The sequence below is a fragment of the Pleuronectes platessa genome, chromosome 19, assembly GCF_947347685.1.
Source record: "Pleuronectes platessa chromosome 19, fPlePla1.1, whole genome shotgun sequence".
Classification (NCBI taxonomy): domain Eukaryota; kingdom Metazoa; phylum Chordata; class Actinopteri; order Pleuronectiformes; family Pleuronectidae; genus Pleuronectes; species Pleuronectes platessa.
This window is the reverse complement of record NC_070644.1, coordinates 12987270-13013982: the sequence shown is the minus strand read 5'-3', so window position 1 is coordinate 13013982 and position 26713 is coordinate 12987270. Positions and strand designations below refer to the sequence as shown.

Here is a 26713-nt window from a genome sequence, read left to right as displayed (position 1 = left end):
CACTGCACCAGGTAAAATTGACTCAGCTTTCCAATCCCAACTTTGACGTTCGTCACCCCATCACAAATAAAGTGATAATCACAGGAAAAGGGGCCAGTATGATACTGAGGAGCAAGGGAAGGCTTGTCCCTGGAGAGAGTCGAAGCTGTTTGGAGACCCAGCTTAATTAACCAAGAGAGGCTTGTTCATGGAAACTGTGATGGGGAGGAGGTGGCCTTCCCCTGGAAGGAATGAGTGATGTTAGCCGTACTATTATTAACTCACAAACACAGGTTCACCAACGGTCTCTCCTCTCCTTTTCTCCTTATCTTGAAAATAGATCACTTTCCCCTTAGTTAGCGAGTACTGTAGACAAGGTCTCTCATGCACACTGCAGCTTTTTATTTATTAGTAATAAGGATTCTTTCTGCTCAAGTCACACAAAACCTGCTTCTTTTTGTTCTCTGTACCTTTTAATCTCAGGTAAAATAAGAGCTGTAAAAGTGCAGGACTGACAGAGCAACAAAAAGCAACATCTATTTAGAGTTTGTTAAATATTAACTTGTTTTATGGCTGTGAACATGGAGACACGTCCATGTGTCACTGATGCATGAGGCTTTTAGTACATTGAGTACCACAAGGCAGAAACAGGTGCTTGGGCAGAATTGCTCGAGAGCAGATTTAGAAGCATTGATTTGATCTGTGACGAAACCTCGTGTTCACTGTTATGCCTTGATTAGGATCTCAATAAAGCATATTTTATGCCCTGGTATAACTGAATCAGGAGGATAAACATTGGATGTATTTTCCTCTATAAGCTATATGTTTTTGATGGATGTGTCTATTTGGTATGTCATGCTATGTTTTGGACTCATGTTAAGGATAAGATTTATTTTGGGATACGTTAGCTGAGGTTCATGGCACTGATTTGAAGAGAGAATAAAAAAGTAATCTATGTGTTGTTCTTTTTCTATTATTAACTCAACTTAAAAACAGTACAAGTATTTAGTAGAGCGTTTAGCAATTTCCTCTTTGTTTAACTTAATTATTAATCTTTTACGCCACACGGGCGTTGGCTCAAGGTTGCATTAAGATGATAATGTTGTTGTTATTGAGTGGTAAAGTTGCTGTACCAGTTAGACCGGTAGGTTCGGACTGGGTGCTCTTTTCTTTCACTTTTTGTGGCTCATATTTATCTATAGTAAGAGTGAGTATTCTCTGTCTTATTCAGGCGCCATGCAGACCCCTGAAGCAGGCGCTGACTCCACCTCCACTGTCCCTCTTCAGACCACCGTGCCTGTCCAGCCTACCAGCTCCACCCAGCAGGTGCCTGTCCAGCAACAGGTACATCCAGTCTGTCTGTGTGTGTATTTATGTCTGAATCCTGCTGCACAACTGTGCATACCTGCACCATGCATGTCTGCACGTCTCCCTGCTAACATGTGATTTTTAGTCTAAACTAAACTATTAATCTGCAACATTTGAAATTTGTGTTGCCAGGCCCAGACTGTTCAACAGGTTCAGCATGTTTACCCAGCACAGGTGCAGTATGTGGAGGAAAACAGTGGCGTCTACACCAACGGCAACATGTGAGTCACTCTGCTACTCAGCTCTGCTCTTACACCACTCAACAAATATTAGCGCTACGTCTCCGCAGCCTGTTCTTTCTCCTCTTAAGTCTCTTCACGCCATCATTCATGTCACAAGCACATGATGTCGGTGGGAGAGCGTTGGGTCTCTTTGCGTTTGTTTTCTTTTCTGAGGGGTCTGCAGTCGTGCGTTTGATTGTGCTCAGTCACCTGAACATGACGAGAAGTAGGCCTGTCCTCTAAGTGCTGACGCTACGTGAGGGTCCCCTGGGTCTGGGGAGCGGGGGTTACATACACACTCCACTAACAAGCCCAAGCTGTGTTTGTTCTACTGTGATTCGCGTGCACACGCACACGCACACACGTGTATGTACAGAAACAAACACACTGAAGCTGTCTGACCTCAGCTACTGGTGGAAATACTAGCGACTACTTAGAAATATTTAATCATGCACCAAATAAACTACACACGTGGCCCGAGTATCAGGCTTGTCAAAACATATTGGGAAAGTTATATTTAAAGACATCTCCAAATTAAATGTGACACAAAAAGCCAATAAACACTTTTATGATAATTGCTTTTGACAGCCTTTAATAGTCTAGTGCATAAACAATAAAGAGGTTGTGTAATGTTTAATTTTTACCATCTACCTTTAACAGGTGACTCACATAATTAAGAAACCATATTTGAACTTAAGAAATGCTAATTAACCCAACAAATAAAAAATCTGCATTAAAGGTACTTCAATCATTATCTCTGTTTTATTTTCCGTCCCGGCACACTGTCTCATTGAGTGACTGATCACCTCTCCTCTGTACAGAAGAACCTACTCGTACTCGGAGCCGCAGCTGTACAGCCAGAACAGTGGAGGGAGCTACTTTGACACGCAGGGCAGCTCATCACAAGGCTCCACTGTGGTGACATCTCATGGCATGACCAACAACGGAGGAGGGGGCAGCGGAGGAATGAACATGGGTCTGGCGGGGGGTCAGGTCATCAGCAACAGTTCGGGGGCGTACCTCATGGACAACACCGGACCGCACCCTGCCACCCAGACCGCACGAGCTTCCCCGGCGACTGTAAGTGCATAGCGCCCACGAACTGGGTTCCTCGCCCGCCTTCGCCTGACCGCTGTTGTGTGTTTTGTCGATCGAACATCTGACTAGTGTGTAGTCACATCCAAGTCTTCCCTGTTTCAATCCACACAGCTTTTAGTTTGCTTACACTCTTCCAGTTGGAGTAGATGCTCTGTCTCTGCAATAATCCACACACTGATTTGATTCAAAACGTGGGTTGTCAACTCTCCTAAGTGGAGTGTTTGTGTTTCTAAACTTTCAGTGTACACGCATTATGTTACATTATAGAGAGAGAACTTTTGTGTTCACCTCCTCCATGATTGTGTATATCTCTGCTGATGATCCTTGCTGATCCATGCGATGAACTGCGTAGGCTGCCCCCCAGTCTCTGTAGTGATACAACTACTGCCAGTTTCCATCCCTCATTTCATCTGCTGGTTTATTAGCACTCTTTGGTGAAGAGGAAGAAAGGAGGGGCTCAAACCTGAGAGACAGGTGTATTGAGCGAGGGAGGAGAAGCACAGCCCCGCAGATGCCCCCCCTCCTCACGCGAGTTGTGTATCGTACAAAGGAGTTGCTCTGTAGCTACAATCTGGACGTCCCATTGAATTTTTGTGTAGTCCACTCTAATGGTGCCTTCTGGCAGTAACGTGGTAATGATGTGTTAACTGACATTACGTGTGGATGAATATGATGTGGATGTCTGTCATGGGAGAGTTAAAAAAACCCTAATAATGAGTGGCAACTTTAAATTGTTTTTTTTTATGTCTAAGAAATGTTTGCAGGCTTCGGAAGAATGCTTCTAAGTGATGTGCTACTTGACTAGATGAATTGGTCCAGCACTATGAATTGTTTTTTTCAATACAAATACCAGGAGACCAATAATCCTTCTATAGAAAATGAGCTAAACACTGAGACACCACGCTGCCAACAGGAAACACATCATGCTTAATAAACAATCCTTTTAATAAGAGTGACTTTAGCATCTTTTTAATACTTACTCCAAACTGATAAACTCATCCTGTAAAGCGTGTGTTCCTGTTATACGGAACAGGCAAAGATGTTCCTGAAATGGCAGGTCGTCCTGCTCTGCTTGGGTTTAGTGGTGCTTGCTTTGGAATCTTTCCTAAATATATTTATTTTGCTAGTAGCCACTAATGTGACTACATCAATCTATGATTTGTCTTGCTTTTGTTTATTTGTTTATTTTTTGTTCATTTCCCTCCTCTTACATTTTGTTTTCCTGTGCTTCGTGGTTTATCAGATTGAAATGGCGATTGAGACGCTCCAAAAATCTGAGGGTTTATCCAGTCAGAGAAGCTCGCTGCTCAACAGCCATGTAAGTTGTTTTTATAAATGCTTGCCCTCGTTTTACCTTGACCTCTGCTAAACTCAACCCTCTTGCCGTTCTGCCTCTCTCAACCCCTCTGTACATATGAGTTTGGTGTGGTGCTTGCTGTTGCTTCTTTTACTTGTTATTATTCATTTTAATTCCCTGGCTGCATTAGAGATGCTTTTTGCAGAGCTGCAGCGTGGCAGTCTACTGACTGTCGGCCCGAGGCCTTTCCAGACAGTTTGCGTGGACCAGTATGAATCTCTTGAGTAATGCAGCGTGTGTTCCCCTTGTAGCTCCAGTGGCTGTTGGACAATTATGAGACAGCAGAGGGCGTAAGTCTACCACGATCCACCCTCTACAATCACTACCTACGGCACTGCCAGGAGCAGAAACTGGACCCTGTGAATGCAGCCTCGTTTGGCAAACTCATCCGCTCCATCTTCATGGGACTCCGTACACGGCGCCTTGGGACAAGGTTTGCTTTTTCTAACTTCTCTTCTCTCCTCAAAACATTTTTTCATCCATGTGAACTTTTCACCTCTCCTTAAGATTCTGTCGATATGCGCTCACTTCTATTTTTTTGTTTTGCAGAGGCAACTCCAAATATCATTACTACGGTATACGTGTAAAACCAGACTCCCCACTCAATAGACTCCAAGAGGACATGCAGTATATGGCTCTCAGACAGCAGCCTGTTCAGCAGAAACAGAGGTAAACAGGCAGCCAGACATGCAGCTAGACATGCGATACTTATCTCACCTTATATCAGTGCTGAGGTGAGCCCTCTGGTTTCAGGTTCAAGCCGGTGCAGAAGTTTGACAGCTGCGCTGGGGAGAATTACTCAGCCGGAGGCCAAAACCAACCTGGTGCAGAGGAGCAGACAGTCATCGCACAGAGCCAGCACCACCAGCAGTTCCTAGGTTAACAGCTTTTTCCTTTGTCTAGATGTCTGTGAAGCATCCAAAATGCATTGATTTCTGCTTTATGTTTGCCAGATTATTCCATAGTGTTGAATTTAATATCTCATTATCCCAACAGATGCATCGCGGGCACTCCCTGACTTTGTCGAGCTGGACCTGGGACCGAGCAATACAGAGAACATCAGTCCGGAGGATGTGAAAGCTCTCCAGTCCCTTTACAGAGAGCACTGTGAGGTCAGATAAAGAGCTGGCTTTTCATTTCCACCACAAAGTCACCACAGCACACATAACTCCATTCAATATCGCAGCATTCATAGATACCATCCTGTCTCACTATGCAGGCATTCTGTTCATTTCCCTATTGATCTGCCTGGACTAGCGACGCATAAATCTATTTCACTTATTTTCTATTAAAAGTCTCACTCTCTCCGAGGAAACGGTCCATGCTTTCCCTCATTGCTATCATCACAGACATTTAGTAGTTTAATCTACTAGGATTACATGTAAACTTTGGCAGGATTCAGAGGGTGGAAACTTTGGGAAAGGTCATGTGTGTTTACAGTGACGGAGATTCGTAAAATGCCATCGGCTGGCATTTAGGAACTGAATTTCCTCTTCATCTATTGAGTTTTTCAATCACAGCTCTTCTCATGTCTGGAAAACAATGACCAATGGGAGAAAAAACATTCACACATTCCTCATGCAAATCCAGAGCCTTTTTGAGATGTTCATGTGAGATTTCAGCCACATCAGTACGATGCTGCTAAATATAATTTTATCTGTGTCCTTGAGAGCGCTGACAAAATACTTAATCTTGACAATGTCCTGGTTCTTCTGGATAAAGCACAAACCTTGCTATCAACACGCACTATTTCTTCCCCTCTTAGAAAGTAATTCAAGGTAAACCTATTAACTCCTTTTGTGTAATCTCTTTTTCTGTTGCAGGCTATCTTGGACGTGGTTGTCAACCTCCAGTTCAGTCTAATTGAGAAGCTGTGGCAGACATTCTGGCGTTACTCTCCCCCTGATTCGGTAGAGGGTGCCACTGAAACAGAAAACAGGTGATGAAGAATTACCATGTTGATTTAACGTTTTCCAAAAATATCCGTTTGAATGCAAATTATTATTTTTTGGAATGAACAGATTTCAAAGGCATCTGTTTAAAGTTTTGATGTGGTTGTTCTGCAGCAGCATTAGCGAGATCGAAGCGCGGCTCCCCCAATCACAACTACTGGCGCTGTGCAGAAGCGAAGCTGTACTCAAGTGGATGAGCACCTGTGACCACCTAATGTACCAGGCCCTTGTGGAGATCCTCATCCCTGATGTCCTGAGACCCATTCCCAGTGAGTCCCAGTCCCAGACACCTCTCGGATTCCCACGTGTGCTGTGCTGCCCGTATTGTTGTAATGAACGGGCGGTTTCTGACATGTTGTTTGGTTTCGCAGGTGCCTTGACTCAAGCCATTCGCAACTTTGCCAAAAGCCTGGAAGGGTGGCTCAATAATGCTATGAACGCCATTCCGCAGAGAATGATCCAGACCAAGGTGCACTATTGCAGCATTCATAAGACATTTCTTCAAAATGTCCTGTTCTAAATATACAACTAATAAATCAGTAATTTAGTATGAACGATTAACTAGCTGTCGGTGACACCTGGGCCTTTTGTTATCATTGTTTTCACAGATTGCCGCTGTTAGTGCCTTTGCGCAAACACTGCGCAGATACACATCTCTGAACCACCTGGCCCAGGCGGCACGTGCTGTGCTGCAGAACACGTCACAGATCAACCAGATGCTGAGTGATCTCAACCGTGTTGACTTTGCCAACGTACAGGTCAGCACAGGTCTTTGTGTTTGAATACGCAGCAGCGGTGCTTTTGTAATGTCAACAGTAATATCACTGCTCTCTTATCAGTGTGTCAAACGATTACATATACATATGTCTTACTTTTCCTTTCACCGGACACGTGTGAACCTCCCGTTCTGCCTCTGTTGCTGAGTAGGAACAGGCATCGTGGGTGTGCCAGTGTGAGGAAGGAGTGGTTCAGCACTTGGAGCAGGACTTCAAGGCCACACTACAGCAGCAAAGCTCGTTGGAGCAATGGGCAGCCTGGCTGGAGAACGTGGTCACTCAGGTGCTCAAGCCCTACGAGCACCGGCCCACTTTTCCCAGAGCGGCTCGACAGTTCCTGCTCAAATGGTCCTTCTACAGGTCTGCAAAAAAACAAACAGCCTCACTGAGACATGACCATGTGTGTGTGTGACTGAACACTTAATGTTTTCTTTAATGTCTGTGCAGTTCGATGGTGATCAGGGACCTGACCCTGCGCAGTGCTGCCAGCTTCGGTTCCTTCCACCTGATTCGCCTGCTCTACGATGAGTACATGTTTTACTTAGTGGAGCATCGTGTGGCCCAAGCTACCGGAGAGACGCCCATCGGTGTCATGGGGGAGGTACAACTTTGCCACCACTCGTTTTGGTTTTCAGTTTCATAGTATTTATAGTGCAATTGTGACACACTACAATATATGACAGATATGCTGCATGCCTGAATAAAAATATACCTCAAAGCACAAGTTTACAATCCAGTCTCTGATTTAGATACATGAAAACAATGCAATTTTAATTGGACCCTCTAATTATTATTTTTTCGTCTGTTTTCAGTTCGACAGCCTGAACACCTTCTCCCTCAGTAACCTGGATAAAGGTATGTGGTGCAACATTTATGCTAAAAGAGAGATTTATTTTGTTGCCAACTGCAGTGGGGCCACTGAGAAATATAATTTTAGTTTTATACTATTTTTGTGATGATCCATTGATAATCTATAATCTCAAATACAAACGTGTTGCTCTTTCTTGTCCAGATGAAACTAGTGGGATGGACAGTGACCTGGACGACGACTTGGAGGAGTCCGGGGAACCTCTCGCCAAGCGGGAGAAGTCGGAGCACGACGTGATCCAGGTGATCCAGGTGGGGGCGCTAGAGGACGGGTCCCACCCTGTGGTGGGCGTCGTCCAGCCAGGTGTCCTCCACTCGCTGCCCCAGCCCCAGCAGGATCACACGGAGCACATCCTCACCCCCTCAGCCGGTACTCCCAACATCCGCCACTGCAGCCCCACAGGCAACACCTACGCCTCTGTTTGAGGGTCAGAGGGCTCGGCCAACCGTGTCCGGCCTATTTACGCTGTCTCACTCTCTCCACATATCTTTCTCTCTGTCAGTCGTGATGTTTCCGTCTCTTTCATGCATTGTCTCCATCTGTACCTGAATGGACTTGCTCTCCTCTCCAGCCTGGTCAGTGGAGGAGTGCCGATGGCTGACACTCTGGCCAAGTTGTGCTGTCCGTGTCCGACTGCTTAGATTGTGGATGTTCTGTCATCCCATAAGTCTGTGCTCTACCATAGTGCGGCAGAAGTGGAAGGGACCCGGAGGAAAAGGACTAATTTGACCCGTTAAAACATTTCCTGGTTAATCATGAATCAACAACAAACCCGTCTGTGTGTACAGACAAGCATAAGCTCGAAGGAAAATCACACTCCTTCATACTGCTGATGTCTCAGAGCTCAAATCCACGTCACCAGTCCCAGAGGAGCAAAGTCATCGATTGACTCAAGACCTTCATCTACTGTACATAGATCTGCTGTACTTTGAATTGGTATGACCCAAACCTCATGGTGCTATCGTTGTGTTTTGCTTTAACTTCCCGTTATCCCTCCTAATTTTAGTATGATTTACATTCCAACTGCTGACTAGCTTTTGGCTGAACAAAATATGTGTGAGTGTTGTTTGTAGCTCAAAACAAAAGGGATGACTTTCTATGTGTGTATGACATTTAAAAAAAAAAAAAAGGATCAATTGGCAATTTTGTCTTTTAATTTGGTAGCCACCCACCGATAACCACTTACAGCTTTTAGCCACAGAGAAAGAAACCCCCTGAGGAAATATCTGTGCTGCTTCTCGCGTGTAGAGAGATTGAGAAGAACGGCTGTACAAAAACCGTTTCCTCGATGCTAGCTTTTCTATGCACTCGTGCATAACGCTTGCCTTTGTTCATTCGAGATTTTCTGTAGTTCCGCTGATGTGACAATAAGTAATCTCGAAAACACCTTACTAGACACATTCCCCCGGTTTCTTTCTCTTTTTTTAGTTTGTGTCTTGAAGAAATCTTTTTAGTTCATAGAGGACCAAAAACCAAACCAACAAGAGGAAGCTGGGAGTGAGGCCTCAGGGGCCACCCGAGAGCCGTCTCCTGTCCCCCCACAGTGCCATGTTTGCAGAGCAGAAGGAATGTCAGGGATTAAATGTACCTCGGCTTTATCATAGTGCCTTATCTTTAAATGCAGCTGTCCTTGTTGTCCTGACTGTGTGGTGTCGAGAGCCCGCGGCCCCTCTGCATTGTCCCAGCCACACCTTTTGGCTTTCCGGTGACTTGTGGCTGGATTTGGGCCGGGTCATCAGTGTGGAGACCAAGGAACCCAGGCCCAGACACATCCGTTGTTTTCTCTGGATCAGCTCTACTAAGCTTCTTTACGTATCTGAATCGCGGTCTTTAGCCTTGCTCCTGCCCTAACTCTGCCCTCTTGAGGCCTATTCTTGCATTAGCCTTCGTTACTGGGTGAAGTGCGTGTGAGTGTGTATATACATGGATGCGTAGGTCTGCACTGTGTTTGTATATGTATATAGATATGCCTATGTCTGCGTGCTTGTGTGTGTGTGTGTGTGTGTGTGTGTTGGAACACATCCATCAGTCACCCTACCTCAAACCAGTGGTGCCAGCCCTTTTGACGCGTGCAGAACAGTCACCAAACACTTATTGCACACACACCTCTGTACTGCACAAATCTCAACGCGATAGAGAAAGTCTGCATTGCTTTTCTCTCACCTCTGACACATTGTGATTTCAGTTCTTAGCCCGTAAAAAAAAAAGCGTCATCCTTTGTTCCCTGTTTGAAGATCATCTTTGTACAGTGGACCAAAAGTAGATATTTTCTGATATTCAAAGAGATATATAGATATATATGTATAGTATATGAAATGACGACACACTACAGATACGTGTTTGCTTTTTATGTGGTTGATCGGATTGTTTCTACGTGACTGTGCTTCTTTCGGTAGCTCCTCTGTAATTAGTTTATAGACTCAAGTGGGAAAGGCATGGGTACTAACTTTTTTCTTCATTAGACTACATCTATACTTGAACTGTTACAGCCTTCTATGTTGTGGAGATTATTGAGATTAATCCTCTAAATAGGAACTGTTTTGCTACTGTTTTATTGTTTGTTTTTTTGCCATGCCTGTTGAAAACGACCTGCACCGCTTCTCTGCGGGAGACTTTTTTTATTTATTGATATTTATTGTGTTTTTGGTTTCATTATGCATATGTTATAATGGGGACATATACCACTGCAAAGAGCAGACTTACTGTACAGAAGGACCAGGAGGTTTGTTTGTTGTCGTTTTGTTTTATTTTCCCCCTCGTAAGTCATGTATGTAGGTTGATGAAGGATTATGAAGAAGGGTTGGCACTGTTATTTGTTGTAATCAGTCTTTTAGAATCTCTAGTCCAAAAATTCCCTCAGAAACTGTCATTACCAGGATCTGTGCCCTTTTTGTCTGAATCTAGGTTGTGTTGCTGTGTAGAAAACATGCTCAGCAGTAAAGGAGGGCAGGGGTGTGCGAATGTTGTCCTTTAGGTCTTACTCTGTAAAGTTCGACTGAGTATTAGGGCCACTTACAGGGGAAAAACCTGAGATTTCGAGAGTAAAGTAATACATTTACCAGAAGAAAGACTGAATTCAGGGGAAACATCAGAAGATCAGCCTGTTGCCTGATAATGGAAATGCGGTCGACTGTAAATCTTTGATGTGATATATGTATGATGTGATTTTCAAAGAGGTGTCCCAGATTCTTAAGAAACAATGAGATTTGTTTGAGGTTTTGTATCCAGCACAGGTTCTCCTTGAAGCTTATTTCTTAAAAAATATCTTCTTTATCCACTAAATTGCTGCTTTGTTCTTGTAAAATTGCAACTTTACTCTCAAAATCTCAGATTTCCTTTCTTCAGCATGGCCCTAATACTCTTGTTGTAGACTCTTATCTAGGTTTTGTAAAAAAAAAATTCGACAACGTTTTTGTCCCCCACCACAAAGACACATTCCATATTTATTAAGCCCACACATCTCATACTGTAGCCTTACCCTGAGTCTATTGGCTTGAAATGTCTGGCACACTAGATCTAGGAACCGAGCGCACACACACAATAACAGGCTTTATCATCACATCCCTTAAGGACAGTTTTGAAAAGTCTGCAAGAAAAGGTCAGTGAACCTTAAGGGAGCTGGGAGCTGGAGGCCCGGAGTATTTTGTTTACATCCGACTGCGGCCACAGCGACCTTGTATGAGCGATGGCTCCCTGACTCTTGCTATTTAAGTCGGGGAGAGAACACAAGGTGAACAGACACGTAGACATAAAGCCCCTAGATCATCTTGTTCTTTGTCCAGAGCCTCACCATAAATCTGTGCTCCCGTAATAAAGTAACCCCACATGACTCGCTGAATTTATTTGAAAAATGCGATTGTAAAAGAAAAAAAGAAGAAAAAAAATGACGTTCTGTTCTGTGACTGAAATCTTTTGAAGTATGCTGTAAACCTGGTAGTGTGTACTGGTTAGGAATGGAGGTTCTGCAGGATATATTATCTTGCCTCTTATTGAATGATTAGTTTTTTTAATATATACGAGTCTCACCTCCGTTATCATGTGAATTAACTACAACACTGTAGATGCATTTTTTTTTTTGTGTGCCTGAAGTGGAAATGGCTTAAAAATGTTTTTCTTTCTTTGAATCTTGAATTGTGTGCTTTAGGATCATAAGTGCTTTCTGGTCTTGCACGGCTCCCATGTGCTGCTAGAATCCGGTTTTGTTTCGTTCACAATGTTCCCCCTATTGTTTTCTTTTCACACATGGACTGATGTGCCACACAGTGATTTTTTTTTTTGTGTGCTTTTTCTGCATCTCAAAGCCTGCCTGGTAAAACACTGGACTGATGATAATGCTGCCAACACAATTGTACTTAATTTCTCAGTGTCTTTGAAATTGAGAAGTAGAATTGTTATTTTGTGTGAGTGTGTGCGTGCAAATGAGCCTTTTTTTCGACCAGAGGGAAAAAGAAAAAGAAAAAAGAAAAACATAAGCTATGTAATAGGAGTTTTAGCTAAGAACGGACTCTTCACCGGGACAACATGGCAGCTTCACTGACCCATAGCAGACTCCAGTGCCTTTTCCTTTTCGCCCCGGCCAGAGCAGATGGCCTGGGTGACTATTGGGTCTCTGGTGGGCTACAGATAGAGGCTCATCAGAGCGGACGTTTCCTTGCACAGGTGCTGCCATTGAGAAGACACCGGAGCTGAGGAAGACGGAAAGACAAAAAAAGACCCGCCCTCAGACTTGGGGCTGTCTATTTACTGGATGTGACGCGCACCGCGTGGTTTACACGTGGTAGAGGACCTGCAAACGGCTTTTTAAAAATTGTATAGAACTGGTTAATGAACAAGGAGAGCAGCTGTAAAGTAAAAAAACGCTCCCTCTTACGACTTGTTTTTCTCATGATCGTGATTTCTGCTGAGGTTTCTTTCTTTTCTTGTCAAATGATCTTTTCTGAATGCTGTGACCTGTTTGAGATTTGTATTTGGATGTTTTCAAGTGCCATTTGACAGTCCAGTGAGTCGTGGCCATCTGTAGCACGCTCTAATGCAAGCACAAGCATTTGGCAGTGGCATTTGGGGAAGGTTTTTATTTTCGATTCACCCTAGACAAAAATATGTATATATCAAAAACTGAAAAGGTATATTTATTTGTGTCCTAATTATTTGATTTGTTCTTTTGGTGAACATTTTATCGGATATGTTGGCTAAAGTGCTTTTTTTGTGATAATTTCTTTTCCCTCTATTTTTGGGGATAATGTATAGTATCTGATATAATATATACACACAAATTTCATGTGACTTTCTTTTCGTGCGCTGTTAAGTTTTCTTCATATCTTCTCAAATTTGGCGAGCAAAACCAATGCGTGTAGGGTGATTTGTATCGTGTATTTTGCATAAAAAACGAGGACAATTGGGGAACTTTTATATTTATAAAGATATTATCATTTAGTGTGTCGTATTGATGAATATAGAAACTATTAAAGACACATGTAGTTTGGTTTTCTGAATATTTCAGATCTCAGCTCAGGCTAGCTTCTTAGTGTTGTTTTCTTAAAATTTGTGACACGTCTTTGCAGTAATAAATGTTCTCTTGTTCAAAGTTGAGTTCCTCTCTCTCTCACTTATGGCTCACACACACAGAAATCAAATGACTAAATCGTAGCGTTAGCCCATTACATTTTATTCAACCATATTCATACATGTAAACACCAATATCATTCAAACTCAGTTTACGATGAGCACAAACTTGCATTTCCTGAAAATTGTACAGCATTCCTTGACTTTATTCTTATTTATTTTTTAAATGTTTCCATTTTGGCCAGAATGGTTCGTCACTGTCACGGTAGCAAAAAGGTACAAAATACTGCAACTGCTGTAAACAGAGCTCCAAATACCCAAATAGTGTTGAAAATGAAACAGAGCTTTCAGAAGCAACGTAAACACTGAAATGACGGCAGGCTGATTAACCGTTTCCACTTTTCCAGAGAGTTATTTTTGGCTTCAATATGGCTACGCTTCCTCTCACAGTTCGGTCCACACTTGCTTTTCTCAGCTGTCTTCTACGTTATGTGTTATTCTCAAATGAAAACAGGTGGAGGTGAGCTACTCCAAGGAGATTCTCCACCGAAACATGTGTTTTCAGTACAAACAATTCGCCGCCCGCAGGTTTGAAAGGTGGTGCTCAATTTTTTTTTTGTATTTCGTAAACCACACCTCTGTAAGTTTTAATAATCATGGTTTCTTTCAAACCAGCTGAGAGTGAATGTTTGATACTGAAACATAGATTATGAGCAGGCTGCACTTTGAACTACCCCTGGGGTCCAAAAACAGTCTCAGACATTTCGAACCCAGTGTACATTATTTAATTTTATATTATGCTAAGATATATGGATACGACAAGTAACCATACAGGCGACAAAAGAAACAAGACAACATACGCAGGCAAATTAATAAAGTGCTAATGGACACTGTATGGGAATCTAGTTAAAATAAAAAATAAATTACGATTAAAAATAAAAATTAAGCAGATAGATGTATAATAATCTCTCCTTGCTTTTATAGTTTCGATAAAATAATGTGGTTTGCAAAAGTTCAATAGAAAACCATCATTTCTCACGACTGCTACTAGAATAATGGAACAGTTTTATAAAGAGAAGCCTAGCTCAACTAAAATGGGCCTTTTTTTTAAATGCTCTTTACCTTATTAAAAACAACTATTCAAAAAGGGGGTGTATGAATCAAAGCTTTCAGCTTTGAAAAAGATTCAAGATTACATTTCACAAGAAAATGAGTAATGGGTAACATGATCTCACATAAATGTCCTGATCTGCAACTGGGAAGAAAAAATCTCCACTTACATGAAGCCACATCAGCACCGGAGGACCAGTGAGGGAGGACTGGACCGGCAGTGTCCACCAGCTGAAATCACATTTACATAAACAGGGTATACGACAGGTTTGCATCCAATACAAGGCTCCACATTGGGCTCAGCTCAAACTGTGTGGAGCTAAATAGTTTGCTCTTTTTAATAAATAGATTAAAAAGGAATTTGGGGGCTCCAAACATCTAAAAAAAAATTAAATACAGAAAATGTCCTGACAGAAGAATACAGAGTTCGAATCGTTCCCTGCTTCTTACAGTGTCTTTGTCAGTTTGTTAAATAGTCAAAGAGCTTTTTGGATCTTTTAACCTCAGTGTGGACATGATCATGATCAAACTTGTGATTTGAGAAACGGGTTCACTTCGTATTGTTGTGCAGTTCCAATTGTTGACAGCGGAATACTGGCTACCTTTAACATGCTCATTCTCTTCGTTTCCACTGTTCCACAACTCCTCCCAATGTGACTCACATGCTCCTCCAGGAAGTCTCTGAACTTACAGACCTGGAGAGGAACTCAGTAAACCGACGACTGCTCGCAGCACTGGGTTTGAAATCAGTGTGAGTATACTGCCGCCCTTGTTCTTTACTCCTACAACCTGCTCAGTGTCCCTGTGGTTGCGGCCCTCCGCTGCTGCTCTGGGCCTATAGGTGGAGTGGTCTGTTAAAAGTACAGTCTGATTTTTTTTCTTTGTTGCTTTTGTACAATTAATGTCTTTTCAACTTAGTCAAGCGGATGAGGGTCAGCTATGGGCATGGTGTGCAGAACTTCATCCAGTAGCTGCAGCGCTCGGTGTAAATGGATTTCAATCCAGCAGGGTGTCTCTTTAATGCTCTGCCGTGGGTAGTCGGGCCCCCAGCCTTTCACGAAGCTCATCCGCAGGATGCACAGCCTGCGCAGGTCGTCAACCCCGATGCCTGCAGCAGCAGACAGACCTGCAGGGGAGGTACAAGCAGCAACTTTCAGATCAATGTGGCACTATAGGCCAACACACAGCGGAGATATGTCAGCGAAGTTACTGCTGTAGTAAAAGTTGGAACATAAACCAGACACAACGTTAAATATAAAACATACGACTGCTATTAGGAGCATATCTCCCACTCAGATCAGACCAAGTTTTATTGGATAAAAAGATAAAGGAGAAAATCCAAAAACCTGCATAGTATAGTCACAACTCTCCCACTGCAGCTGTATATCTACACTAACCTGGCATTGAAGGGTAAATATGTACATTTTAACATCAACTCATTATGAAATCTGACAGATAAAATAAATAAATGAAATCGATAACACCACAGAGAAATGCAGTGTAATGGCCAATTTGTACACATCTGGGTCTGTTGGGGATACTATTCCTCCAGTTAGTCATATCTTGCAGTGTAACTTTTGCTTATTCCTTTCAGACCTAATAAGTTAGTACAATAATACATATTTATATTATCCTGCATAATACAGCTGCTCATTTGGCAAACACAAATGAATCAAGTTGGTTTAGTATAGTAAAGAAGTTATCCATTAAGAAAATACAGACTTTTACAGCAGACTGCAGTGCCATAAGAGTCCCTGATGAAAGTCTGGAGGCAAAACGCCTAAAACAGGACGAAGCTGAGAAGCAAATCATTGTAATACACATGCTGGAGGGGAAAGTGCAGCAGTTACAACACTCACTGATGGCAGGAGCGATTCCTCCCACTGAGCCGGGTCCGGGAATGTTTCCAGCCACCGCCGCCGCCTGAGCTGAAGCTGCTGCTTGAGCTGTCGCTGCCTGCTGCTGCATCTGCCTGTGGCACTGACGCAAGTCAAACACCTGGTGGGGGGGGACGAGACAAACGTTCACAACTGAGAGCAAGCCAAGATATTAAATGAACACTCAACCATTTGACTGTCAACTGAACGGGCCAGATTCCCACTTTGATAAACTGTCCCTCGAGAAAACAACAGGAAAGAGGATGCTCCACATATTTCACTACAGCCTCAAGCTTAACTGCATTAACAGTTAATCCACCATACTCGCATTCCATCGTGGCTCCTGGCTTCCATCGTGGCTCAATTACTGGTGTGTATGCAAAAATAGCCGCTGCCAAGAACACTACAAGCGTGTTTTCTAATAACACTACTTAACTCTAGAAGCAAGATACTGCAATCTCACCTTGATGTAAGCACTTGGGTAGATCTTGTGAACTGCATCTCCAGGGGCACGACCCGCCTCTCGATCCAGGTAATAGCTCTGCACAAACACTGCGTGATCACTCAAACAGCGCACCCACACATCTCCTTCCCCTTTGCACTCCAGCTGCACGCCTTTCCCAATGTGGAGCCTGTGGTCAGAAGAGGGGAGGAGAAGTAAGTCAGAGAGGACAGAGACACTACGTCACGCACACACTTCACAGTACTGTCATTTATTTATTAACCCGAGAGACGGATAATCCCTGTTGTCTGCTTGAATCAAAAATACTACATAGAAGGCAGCGTACCTGGCTTTTTCTATGTTCTCTGTCCTGTGAACGTTGCTCAGTTGGCCCAAGCAGAAGCGATCCCCTCCTGATGGATCCACATAGCCGTCCACAGTCACTACTGGACAAGTGGACGGCACCTTAAACGTCTCCCCTACCTGGACATCCATCTCAAAGTAAGCGATGGAGCACCAGTATTCTGGAGCTTGGAGAAGAAAAAAAAATATACAAAATGGTTTACACCGTTTACAGTTCCAGTTTTAGGATGTGATAGTAAATATGTGAATTGTTTTCCATCTGTAGCTTGATACTCACAAGGGTGATTGGATATGGGGGGCTGGAACGCTATTTCGTTGGTAACAGGCCCTGCAAGATAATGTCAATTTTAATTAATAAACAGAATAAGGTAACAGAAAGAAGATGTGTGCCTGTGACCTTAACAGATGTTCTGTCAGTTGTCTTAAATGATGTGCGACTATTGCAGATGTGTCCGTGTTCTCCCTCCACTCACAGTAATGCCCTGTGTTAGGCATGGGCTGGTGATGCTGTAGATGACCATTCTGGTGCGGAGGGACCACGGGGGGGAAGCTGCTGCTCCTGCCCCAGTTGGGGGTCGAATCTGTCAACGTACAATCAAAAGAGAAAGTTTGTGATTTAGAATTAATATTAAAGCTTAAAACTAAAAAATATTGTTTTACAAAGATCTAAATCTAATTGAATTATTGTTATTTTTTCAATTATGTCAACTTTATCTCTTTTATTTAATTCTGACTGGCAAAAACATGATTATTCTTTATATTTTGCTGATGTGTGCTCAGGTGTCTTACGTGAGGGTCCAGCATTGATTGTCGAGAAAGCAGAGGTTGAGCCGCTGCAATCGGGGGGGAGTAGAGCGGGGCTGCTGAAGGTCTCCTGAAGACCGGGCCTTGACGGCGGATGCTGGATAGTCTGCAAATGGCTCTCAGAGCTGGAGTGAGATTGCTGGTTATCATAGTCATATTCATCCTTTACCATTAGTGGACCTAACAGAGGATGACAAACATGATTAGGGCGGATGGAGATTTACAAAAATTAGAAGCAATGTAAACAGGAAGACCGGCAACTCCTGACCTGAGCTTGTAAGCGTCAGTCCTGATAAATCTGTGGAAAATGATAATTAGAGTCAGAATTAGAACATGGACTGCACTTTTAAACAGATGACTGAATCATATAACTTCATTATCAATGAAAATATCCGGTAGCAGAGGTGTGGTTCAAATAATAACTTGTATCAAGCTTCAAAATCCTTCAGTCTACCTGTAATATCATCTTATATTGGTCCATAACCTAAAATAATGTGATCTGGTCACAACATAACAAACCTGTGACTCTCACTTACCGATGCCTGGAGAGACCACCCTCTCGTAGTGGTATGGGTTGACACAAACATTGTCACATTTCAGGTCAAAGGCATACTGGCAATATTTCACATGTTTCAGTTCGTTCTTGTGTAGATCAGGCCACCGCCACAGTCGAGCATAGACAACATGGGGGAAACCTTTGCGTCCTGCAACCTAGAGCACAGAGATGGACATCCAATGAGATAGGCAGTGCTTCTGAGGTGTCTCTCACAATTTTACCTGAATATAAATCAACAGGGTACTGTGTATCTGCTACTGTACCTGTAGACGTCCATCCAAAGTCCGCTGTATGGTTACACACTTGCTCGGGTGTGCTCCATTCGTCGTGATGGCTGTGATGAGGGAATCCAGCTCGTCTTTCTTCTCCTTCAGCTTCTTGACGAGACTCTCGATAGCCCGCTTGGCGAAGCTCTCGCTCTCGCCTCCCTGCCTGTGGCACATCAGGCTGTGCACAATGCTCAGGCAGGCGTCATTGCTCGTGGGAGTGTTTGTGATTGACATCTTGCTCCTGAGGCTTCAACCTAAAGGAGGCTGTCCAGTTGGATGGAGTGAAATGATTGTCGATCAAATGTTGCCCAGCGATCTAAGACAGAGAGAGAGATGTACAGCCCTGTTCACACAAAAGTTCACACAGTACAATGATTTAAAGCCACAGGGTTAGATGACAGGTAAACAACGCTTGATGATAACAGCCACTAGCCAGGGTTACTGGGATTTAATAGTTGACTGGGCATCTTCGATCTAACACCCATGTTCATACATGCGTTTACAACAATGGTAACTTCTGAATCAAGTATTCAAGTTTGAATGAACACGGGGGTTAATGGTCAGGGGTTAAACAGTCTTTTCGCAGCTAACTAGCCTTGATGGGTGTGAAGGCTAGTAAACACATGTAGCATTATCCAATCCGAGCAATGCTTCAGTAGTGCAAAACTAAACCCGATTAAAAATATATTGATTGCTACAAATCACATATTCAATGTAACACACATATTATCGGTATAATAAAAAAAAAGCATGCAGTTAGCAAACATTGCCCTGCTAATGTCGACTTTAGCTACAGCTGGGTAGCGTAGTGTTAGCTGGCTAATGCTAATTTATAGCCAAGTCGTTTCATAACATGGCGAACACCAGACACACCCTGGTTATTGTACTTACTGTGGTTTTTGTCGATGCAGCAACGATAGTCCAAATGTTATCAGGTTATAGCGGGTGGCTCCAGCGACCTGGTTTTAGATATGCTGCCCAGCCCCAACTAGCTTGCTAGCACATACCCTACAGCTAACAGCTAGCAGCTACCAGCTAAGGCTCCTCAACACCTCGCTAGCACGCTGGCTCTTCTGGCCCAATTTCGCTACCACGCGAAATGTTACAGAATCATATTATCTAAACGCACACGGGTTCAGCCTTTATCTGTGTAATACTTCAACGGAAACTTAGAAAACAGCGTTAGCCGGTTAGCTGGTTAGCTGGCCACGAAAATAAACAAAAAAAACGCATCTCCACCCACCCGGCTGCGACTGCGCATGCACGCGTGAAATGTGACAGGCGTGGCGCTGCTGTTTGTTTTTCCTTTTTTTTCTAAATCCACAACACATCTGCGTCAATGCACTTGAAATATAAACATGGTTCTTATATTTATATAGGATTTTTTTCATTGTGTGCTGTCGATTAATGAGTAAGTACTACAAACCTCTCTGACTACCCAAATACTGAAGATCAGACATTTTTACTTTATAGATTAAGAGATTTCTGAAAGTAATGTCCAGCATGTGTACAATCAAATCAGTTTATATCTGGATATTTCAAAGTTCTATAAAAACACTTTGCTCAATAAGTTCAGAGAGAGACTGATATGCATGTGATCAGGACCTCTCTGAATACCTACATACTGATATCAAAGATTTTTACTGTATAGATTTGGAGTACTATAGGGTTTTTATAGTACTTTGAAATATCCAGAAATGAACTGATTTGATTGTACACATGTTGGACTTTACTTTGAAGAAGATATTCAGTAAAAATATCTTAATCAAAACAGTAAACATGTTTGATATTCAGTATGTAGGTAGTGAGAGAGTTCCTGAACACATGCATATCAGTCTCTCTATGAACTTATTGAGCAAAGTGTTTTTAAAGTACTTTGAAGTATCCTGAAATGATCTATTCTACAGTGAAAATGTTGGACTTTACTTTGAAAAATATCTTAATCAAAACAGTAAATATGTCTGATATTCAGTATGTAGGTAGTCAGAGAGTTCCTGAACACAGGCATATCAGTCTCTCTATGAACTTATTGAGCAAAGTGTTTTTAAAGTACTTTGAAGTATCCTGAAATGATCTATTCTACAGTGAAAATGTTGGACTTTACTTTGAAAAATATCTTAATCAAAACAGTAAATATGTTTGATATTCAGTATGTAGGTAGTGAGAGAGTTCCTGAACACATGCATATCAGTCTCTCTATGAACTTATTGAGCAAAGTGTTTTTAAAGTACTTTGAAGTATCCTGAAATGATCTATTCTACAGTGAAAATGTTGGACTTTACTTTGAAAAATATCTTAATCAAAACAGTAAATATGTTTGATATTCAGTATGTAGGTAGTGAGAGAGTTCCTGAACACATGCATATCAGTCTCTCTATGAACTTATTGAGCAAAGTGTTTTTAAAGTACTTTGAAGTATCCTGAAATGATCTATTCTACAGTGAAAATGTTTGACTTTACACTGAAAAATATCTAAATCTAAAGAGTAAATATGTTTGATATTCAATATGTAGGTAGTCAGAGAGTTCCTGAACACAGGCATACCAGTCTCTCTATGAAGTTATACAGCAAAGTGTTTATATAGTACTTTGAAGTATCCAGAAATTAGCTACTTGAAGCTAAAAATGTGTGACTTATTTAGTAAAATCTCATATTGATACTGTCAAAATTCTATTCATAAAAATGACACAGGTAAAACGATATATACTACTTTTTCAAGTATGCGGTTTTTATAGGCTCCATGTCAACAGTTTATTTTGAAAACTGGACGTATGCCCACATGTGTTCCTCCTTTAACTTCGAGCACTCAGTTGCCGTCCCCTTTCCGGGCGGCTGTGTTGCCTGAGATTGATGTGATCATATGAACCTGCTCGTACGGATTATTGACACGGTGGACGTTCATTCTCTGTGCAAAGTTCGGGTAAAGGAAATGAATCATCATGAAAAAGCAAACTTTTGAAATGTCCCGTGAGTTTACTCCTCGTTTTTCCTCGTCAGACTGACTTCTGAGGAAATAGTGATTGATATTAAATATGATACTATATAATATCAATCATTTAAAAATGGTATCTGATCACCTGACACCATGACTCGGCCATTTGTACAATGAAAATATTGAGAATGCTTTCATTTGCACACAATTACTTGGAAATGTTCTCATGTGAACTTTGAGTTTAGGCTAAATTTGTTTATGTAGTTCATAAAACAAATCGTCCAATTAAGTATTTCAAAAAATGAACAAGAATTTACACAGGAGCACAAATCAAACTGAGGATCAAAACACACAGAGTCATTTAAGTGGGTTGTTCTTAATGGCAAACTTGTGAAGACGAATATTAAGAGTGATTGAATCCTTAAAGTCACTGGATTAACATAGGTATACATCTTTAAACTAAAGCAGCAAAATGCCACTAATTGAAGTTATATTTCTGTTTTGTGCTGGAAGATCAATAAGTTCACTGTCGGTCAATATCCCTGCCCTGCACCCTTGAGGATCCTGTTCATTTAGAAAGTTCCACAGTGTTATGCCATTATTGTTATCGGCTTCCAACTGTTAACAGCAGAGGCTGGGTGATGATGTGACATGTTTTTTTTTCCATTTGCACTGTTGCCGTGGCCTCGATAAGGGTGTCCGCATGCCCGTGTCAGAAAGAGGAAGTGAGAAGGGTTCAGAGGGCAGCGAGCAACCTGACGGCAGGATCGTCAATAGAGCGTGTCTGCGTTGGAGACCAGGAATCTGACACCACCTTCTCACAAATGCTCCCACTTGGAGTGGCGTCTCATCCTGAGTGACGCTCTACGAGACTCCAGGCTCTGACACCTCCTTATCGCCGTGGCATGGACGCGGGTAGAGAGAGGCCCGTCCGGCATGTGACGCGGGAGGGATGGGGATTAAGGTTGTTAGGTGGGGAATGCTGCGATCACCTGCCAATGACACGAGTTGTACACTAAAGTTGCTTTCAGATATTTTACTTTATTAATGTTTTTTCGCGTGAGAACCAAAAAAGCAGGATATGAATGGTTGGTGTAAAGCAAGATTTTGCAGCAGCTGACAGCGACGTTAGGGAACAGAAACTGTACATTTTTCAAGACAAGAAGTCAGGAAGAGCTCAGAGACTCCTCCTGTGATCAAAAGCCATCACCATAGATAGATTTTCTGAAGAGCAGAGATAAAAGAAGAAATGTCACAGCTTTTAAATCACCTCCCTGGCTCCAACATGCCACAGGGCACAGAAACAATATATATTCCTACTTATAAAGCATCTTGGCATCACTGGGATTAAATCACAACTGAATATTTATATATAAAAAAAAAAAAACATATAGTAATCTAACAGTAGTGCAAGTCATTGTGATATGGTGGGTATAACGTATTTGTCATGACAGAGTAGTTCAGTTTGGATAAGCTGGAGCCGCTCAACTTGTGTGTCAGGAATCTCTGCCGAGCTAAATGTAGCTCTGAGAAATCCTTTGAGGAAAATGCATGATGGCATTTCACATAATGATTCAGTATGAGTTTGGTCTATTTAGTATTTGCTATTCTGGTTCTGAATCCACATTTAAATAATACAAAATTCAGGTTGTGCACCATGAAATACTGCACACAGGGTTATGATCTCACATACACACTGATCTATTGACATATACATATTGTTTTTTTATCAGATGGTATTACTGCAGTATTTAACCTAGTGACTAATGATCCAAAAAGCTTGAACAGATATTTTTCCCACGATGTTTGGAAATTTCTTTATTCTTTTATGATCATTTTGACTGATGTGTGGCCCAGGGCTGCACGGGAAATAAAACAAAAATCAATAATTATCACAATATCCTTTTCATCAATAGAAGATCTAAATGATTGACCTCAGATTCGTAAAAATGTTTCGTAGGGATGTTGCAGTGATTTATCACGATAATCCACTTTTTATCCTGTTGATGCAAAAACACTCTCATATACAAAACCCACCACATCGTCACAAAGCATGACAGCCTGAATAACACCTGCTTTGAAAGCTTTATACTCTACACTAATATAATAACTGCTTTTCCTTTATACAATTGCAAATTTACAACATTCAGCACAAATCTGTGTCCATCACTAATTTACAACTAAGTCCAGAATTGTGTGTTTTTTTTTTTTCTTCACACGCCACTGTATGAGCTCTCGAGTAGATATAGTGGAAACGTGGGAAGACGTGTGCAATGTGCAGTCTCTATCTCTCTGTGTTTTCAGGACTATCTGCATCCGCACTCCGCCACCACCATCCCCTCGTACTTGTGATTGAAAGTGATCACGCCGTTATCGTGATAAAGGAGCGATATGGGCTCCAGTTTAGTGGGCACGCAGCAGGCACGCGATGCCCTCTCTGGACTCTTCAGACTCAGCAGACTCTGCACGATGGCGTGTTTGGTGGGCGAGACCTCGGAGGTCAACGGCGGGTTGCACACCCCGTTGCACTCGTAGGCCTCGTAGCCCAGGGGCTGGATGATCCACGCGTCCCAGCCAATGTCTTTAAAATCCACAAAGAGCGGCGTCCTCTTGCACGGCTCGCTCTTAACATTGCGACGCATTCGGGGAGGTGTGTCGTAGATAAGGTTGGACTGCAGCTGCAGGAGAGACTGTTTGTCCAGGTCGTCCTGGTTTGCGAGGCCAGCGTTGTGATTGACGTGCCCCCGGAAAGCCTGTTGGCTCCGGCCTGTGTTTTCAGCGAGGTCGTTCTCGTGCTCAATCATCTGACTGAGCTCTTGTTTATCCAGTTTGTGGTCCCTGCTCTGATCATCTGAGAACACAATCATCACAGCGTTTTGTTTTCCCTCCGAGCTCCTGTCGATATCAATCTCAATCGAGGCTTCACCCTCCTCTGTGACCTCCCGTGTGGCCCCGTCCTCCTCTGGAGTCGTGATATGAACCTCCAATCTGTGAGCCGCACACCCCGACTTCCGCCAGAGCGTTACCACATGAGTCAGGTCAAACGACACCCACTTGTTATCTCTGACATGGACATGCTTTGTCACCAGTTCCTCCAGATCCCTCATCTCCACCACCTCTTCTTTCTCCCTCCTTCCGCCTTCTTTCCCCACCTCTCTGGTCCAAACAACGCCCTCGTGTATATTGTAAATGGTCACCTTGCAGTCAAGGCCAGAGTGTGGTCGTTGGGCCCGCCGGACCAGGGTGAAAAGGTGAAGCTCGGCTATGGTTATGTGCTCGTGGTGGGGCATGGAGAGGTTGAACATCAGGGGAAATATCCGCACGCCCCCGGCCGTTAAACTGTAGGGGGAGGAATCTGAAATTAAAATATCAATAAGTGTGTCTCAATGCGTTTTGCATGCTTTTACATGGTCAAAACTCACGTTACGCTGTTAAATATTAGAACGTACCCCTATTTAAAAAAAACACAGCTATCATAACAAATGTATTTAGTTTGTTTAAATCACATAATTCACAAATTGTTAAAAGCGGAATGTTTTTGTTATTTTAAGTTCAACACATAATCACTTTTAGAAGGTTACATTAACCATTTCAGCTTTGTTGACATCCTATTTGTATGTTTATTTAATGGACAAAAAAGTGCAGCAATCTTTACACGATTGTTTGTGGTGTTAAACAAAGCAAGTCTGTACCTTCATTCTTGAAGCTGCGCACAATGTTGGCCGAGGGCACAGACGTGCGGTCGTGGGCAAAGCGGTTGTACAGCTCCAACATGTACTCGGGCGGCTCCTTACGGGCAGCGAGGGGCCTGGGCTGGGGCCTCAGCTCTGTGAGGTTCAGTGTGGACAGAATCTGCCTCATGAAGTCCTGCGCGTCAAGGAGCGGATTATCACCTACGTCCCTGCCGACTGACGGCCTGCGCTGGGTCTCGGGGGGCCTGATGGGACTGCTCCAGCTCAGGCCAGGCAACGCCAGAAGGAGGACATTCAGGGAGCGGATAAAGCCGAGGCTGGAGAAGACTGGAGCGGCCATGGTGGAGAAGTGGAGGAACGGGTTTAAGATCCAGAGACTGAGAAGCAGATGAGAAGATGTGAGGGATCCTTCTGGGAGAGGACCCCGTGCGAACAGTTCTAGGTTTTTGAGGGAGGGCTGACCTTGGTTAAATAGGACAACAGGTTGCTGTTGGGGGCAAAGAGAAAACAGCTTTGCCCTCGTTGATCCTGTGGTCTGGTTGTGAGGGCAGGGCTGTGCTGTCCAATGTGCTGCGCTGACATGTGTCGAGATGTCACTAAGGCCGTGTACTCGGCCCTCCTCTCTCTCTTTCCCCACCACTAACTTATTACATTAATTCCTACTGATATTCTAGCTCATTTTGATCGGCACCTTCCTCTTGACAAACCAAACACTAAACCTGCCATTGCAACGACTTGAATCTAGCCTCCCAATTAATATATATGTTTCACCATGCTATAATTAAAATAACGATGGTGTCCTTCCGTATAAAATGCAGAAACGATAGAAATAAAAAATATCTAATTTTCAGTACCTTTAAAATGTGTAAGAATTAAAAACTTTGTTATGTTATCAATTATAATATTGTATAATTCATGCAGCGCAATCTCCACAAGAGGCCAGTGTAGATCTAACCTCTGTACATCTGCCTTCGGGAAAAAGACGGCACTGAACATTTTCACTGGGTGGTGAAGATTGTTGATTTAAACTTGTACTTTCAGCTGCCATCAACTGAATATAAGCTCACAAACAGATACTTACCGGTTGTTGAAAATTAGCTAGAGAATATATTTATACTGAATATAAAGATATTTTCACCAAGACACCAGGTGACTTTTGAGGAGGAAATGTGAATATAAACCAGGTTCAGTAAAACGTCATTGGTTTTTTTGTTGTTGCTATTTATGGAACTTAATGCATGATAATCCCTTGCTGAGTCACTGCTAGATCACTATGCATTATTTTTCTGGATTGTATTATTTTGCAGAGGTTATGAAAGATTCAGTTAGTAAATCAAAATTTACAACTGAATCCACTTTTTACGTCGATAAATTGTGTTATTAGTGTTTTTTTTAAAGAACCAGGGCTGTGTTCGGGTAGATGAAGTAATTGGAAAAATACATTATTGCAATAACTGTTGAGGAGCTGTGTCGTGTTATAGTGGCTC

The 26713-nt window shown here is 42.6% G+C and overlaps 3 protein-coding genes across 3 annotated transcripts; 1 reads left to right on the top strand and 2 right to left on the bottom strand.

The window, feature by feature from the left end:
* Positions 1–348: 348 nt before the first annotated feature.
* rfx3 (regulatory factor X, 3 (influences HLA class II expression)) lies at positions 349–13203 on the top strand. Its single transcript, XM_053411347.1, has 16 exons — positions 349–1323; positions 1480–1568; positions 2390–2648; positions 3910–3984; positions 4275–4456; positions 4573–4692; positions 4777–4901; positions 5020–5135; positions 5847–5962; positions 6090–6244; positions 6347–6444; positions 6584–6733; positions 6903–7111; positions 7199–7352; positions 7564–7606; positions 7764–13203. Exons 1-16 carry the CDS (start codon positions 1216–1218, stop codon positions 8042–8044), a joined length of 2280 nt encoding a protein of 759 aa, XP_053267322.1. The 5' UTR covers positions 349–1215; the 3' UTR covers positions 8045–13203.
* Positions 13204–13263: 60 nt separating this feature from the next.
* On the bottom strand, positions 13264–19858 carry smad4a (SMAD family member 4a). Its single transcript, XM_053411288.1, has 11 exons — positions 19494–19858; positions 18597–18918; positions 18314–18488; positions 18046–18075; positions 17763–17957; positions 17447–17554; positions 17251–17301; positions 16957–17140; positions 16632–16800; positions 16151–16289; positions 13264–15417 (listed from the first exon to the last, which is right to left on the bottom strand). The coding sequence occupies exons 2-11, from the start codon at positions 18834–18836 to the stop codon at positions 15206–15208; spliced, it is 1503 nt and encodes a 500-aa protein (XP_053267263.1). The 5' UTR covers positions 18837–18918; positions 19494–19858; the 3' UTR covers positions 13264–15205.
* Positions 19859–23840: 3982 nt separating this feature from the next.
* LOC128424870 (bone morphogenetic protein 10-like) lies at positions 23841–25566 on the bottom strand. The gene is made up of 2 exons (XM_053411295.1): positions 25227–25566; positions 23841–24889 (listed from the first exon to the last, which is right to left on the bottom strand). Exons 1-2 carry the CDS (start codon positions 25564–25566, stop codon positions 23841–23843), a joined length of 1389 nt encoding a protein of 462 aa, XP_053267270.1.
* Between the last annotated feature and the right edge of the window lie 1147 nt (positions 25567–26713).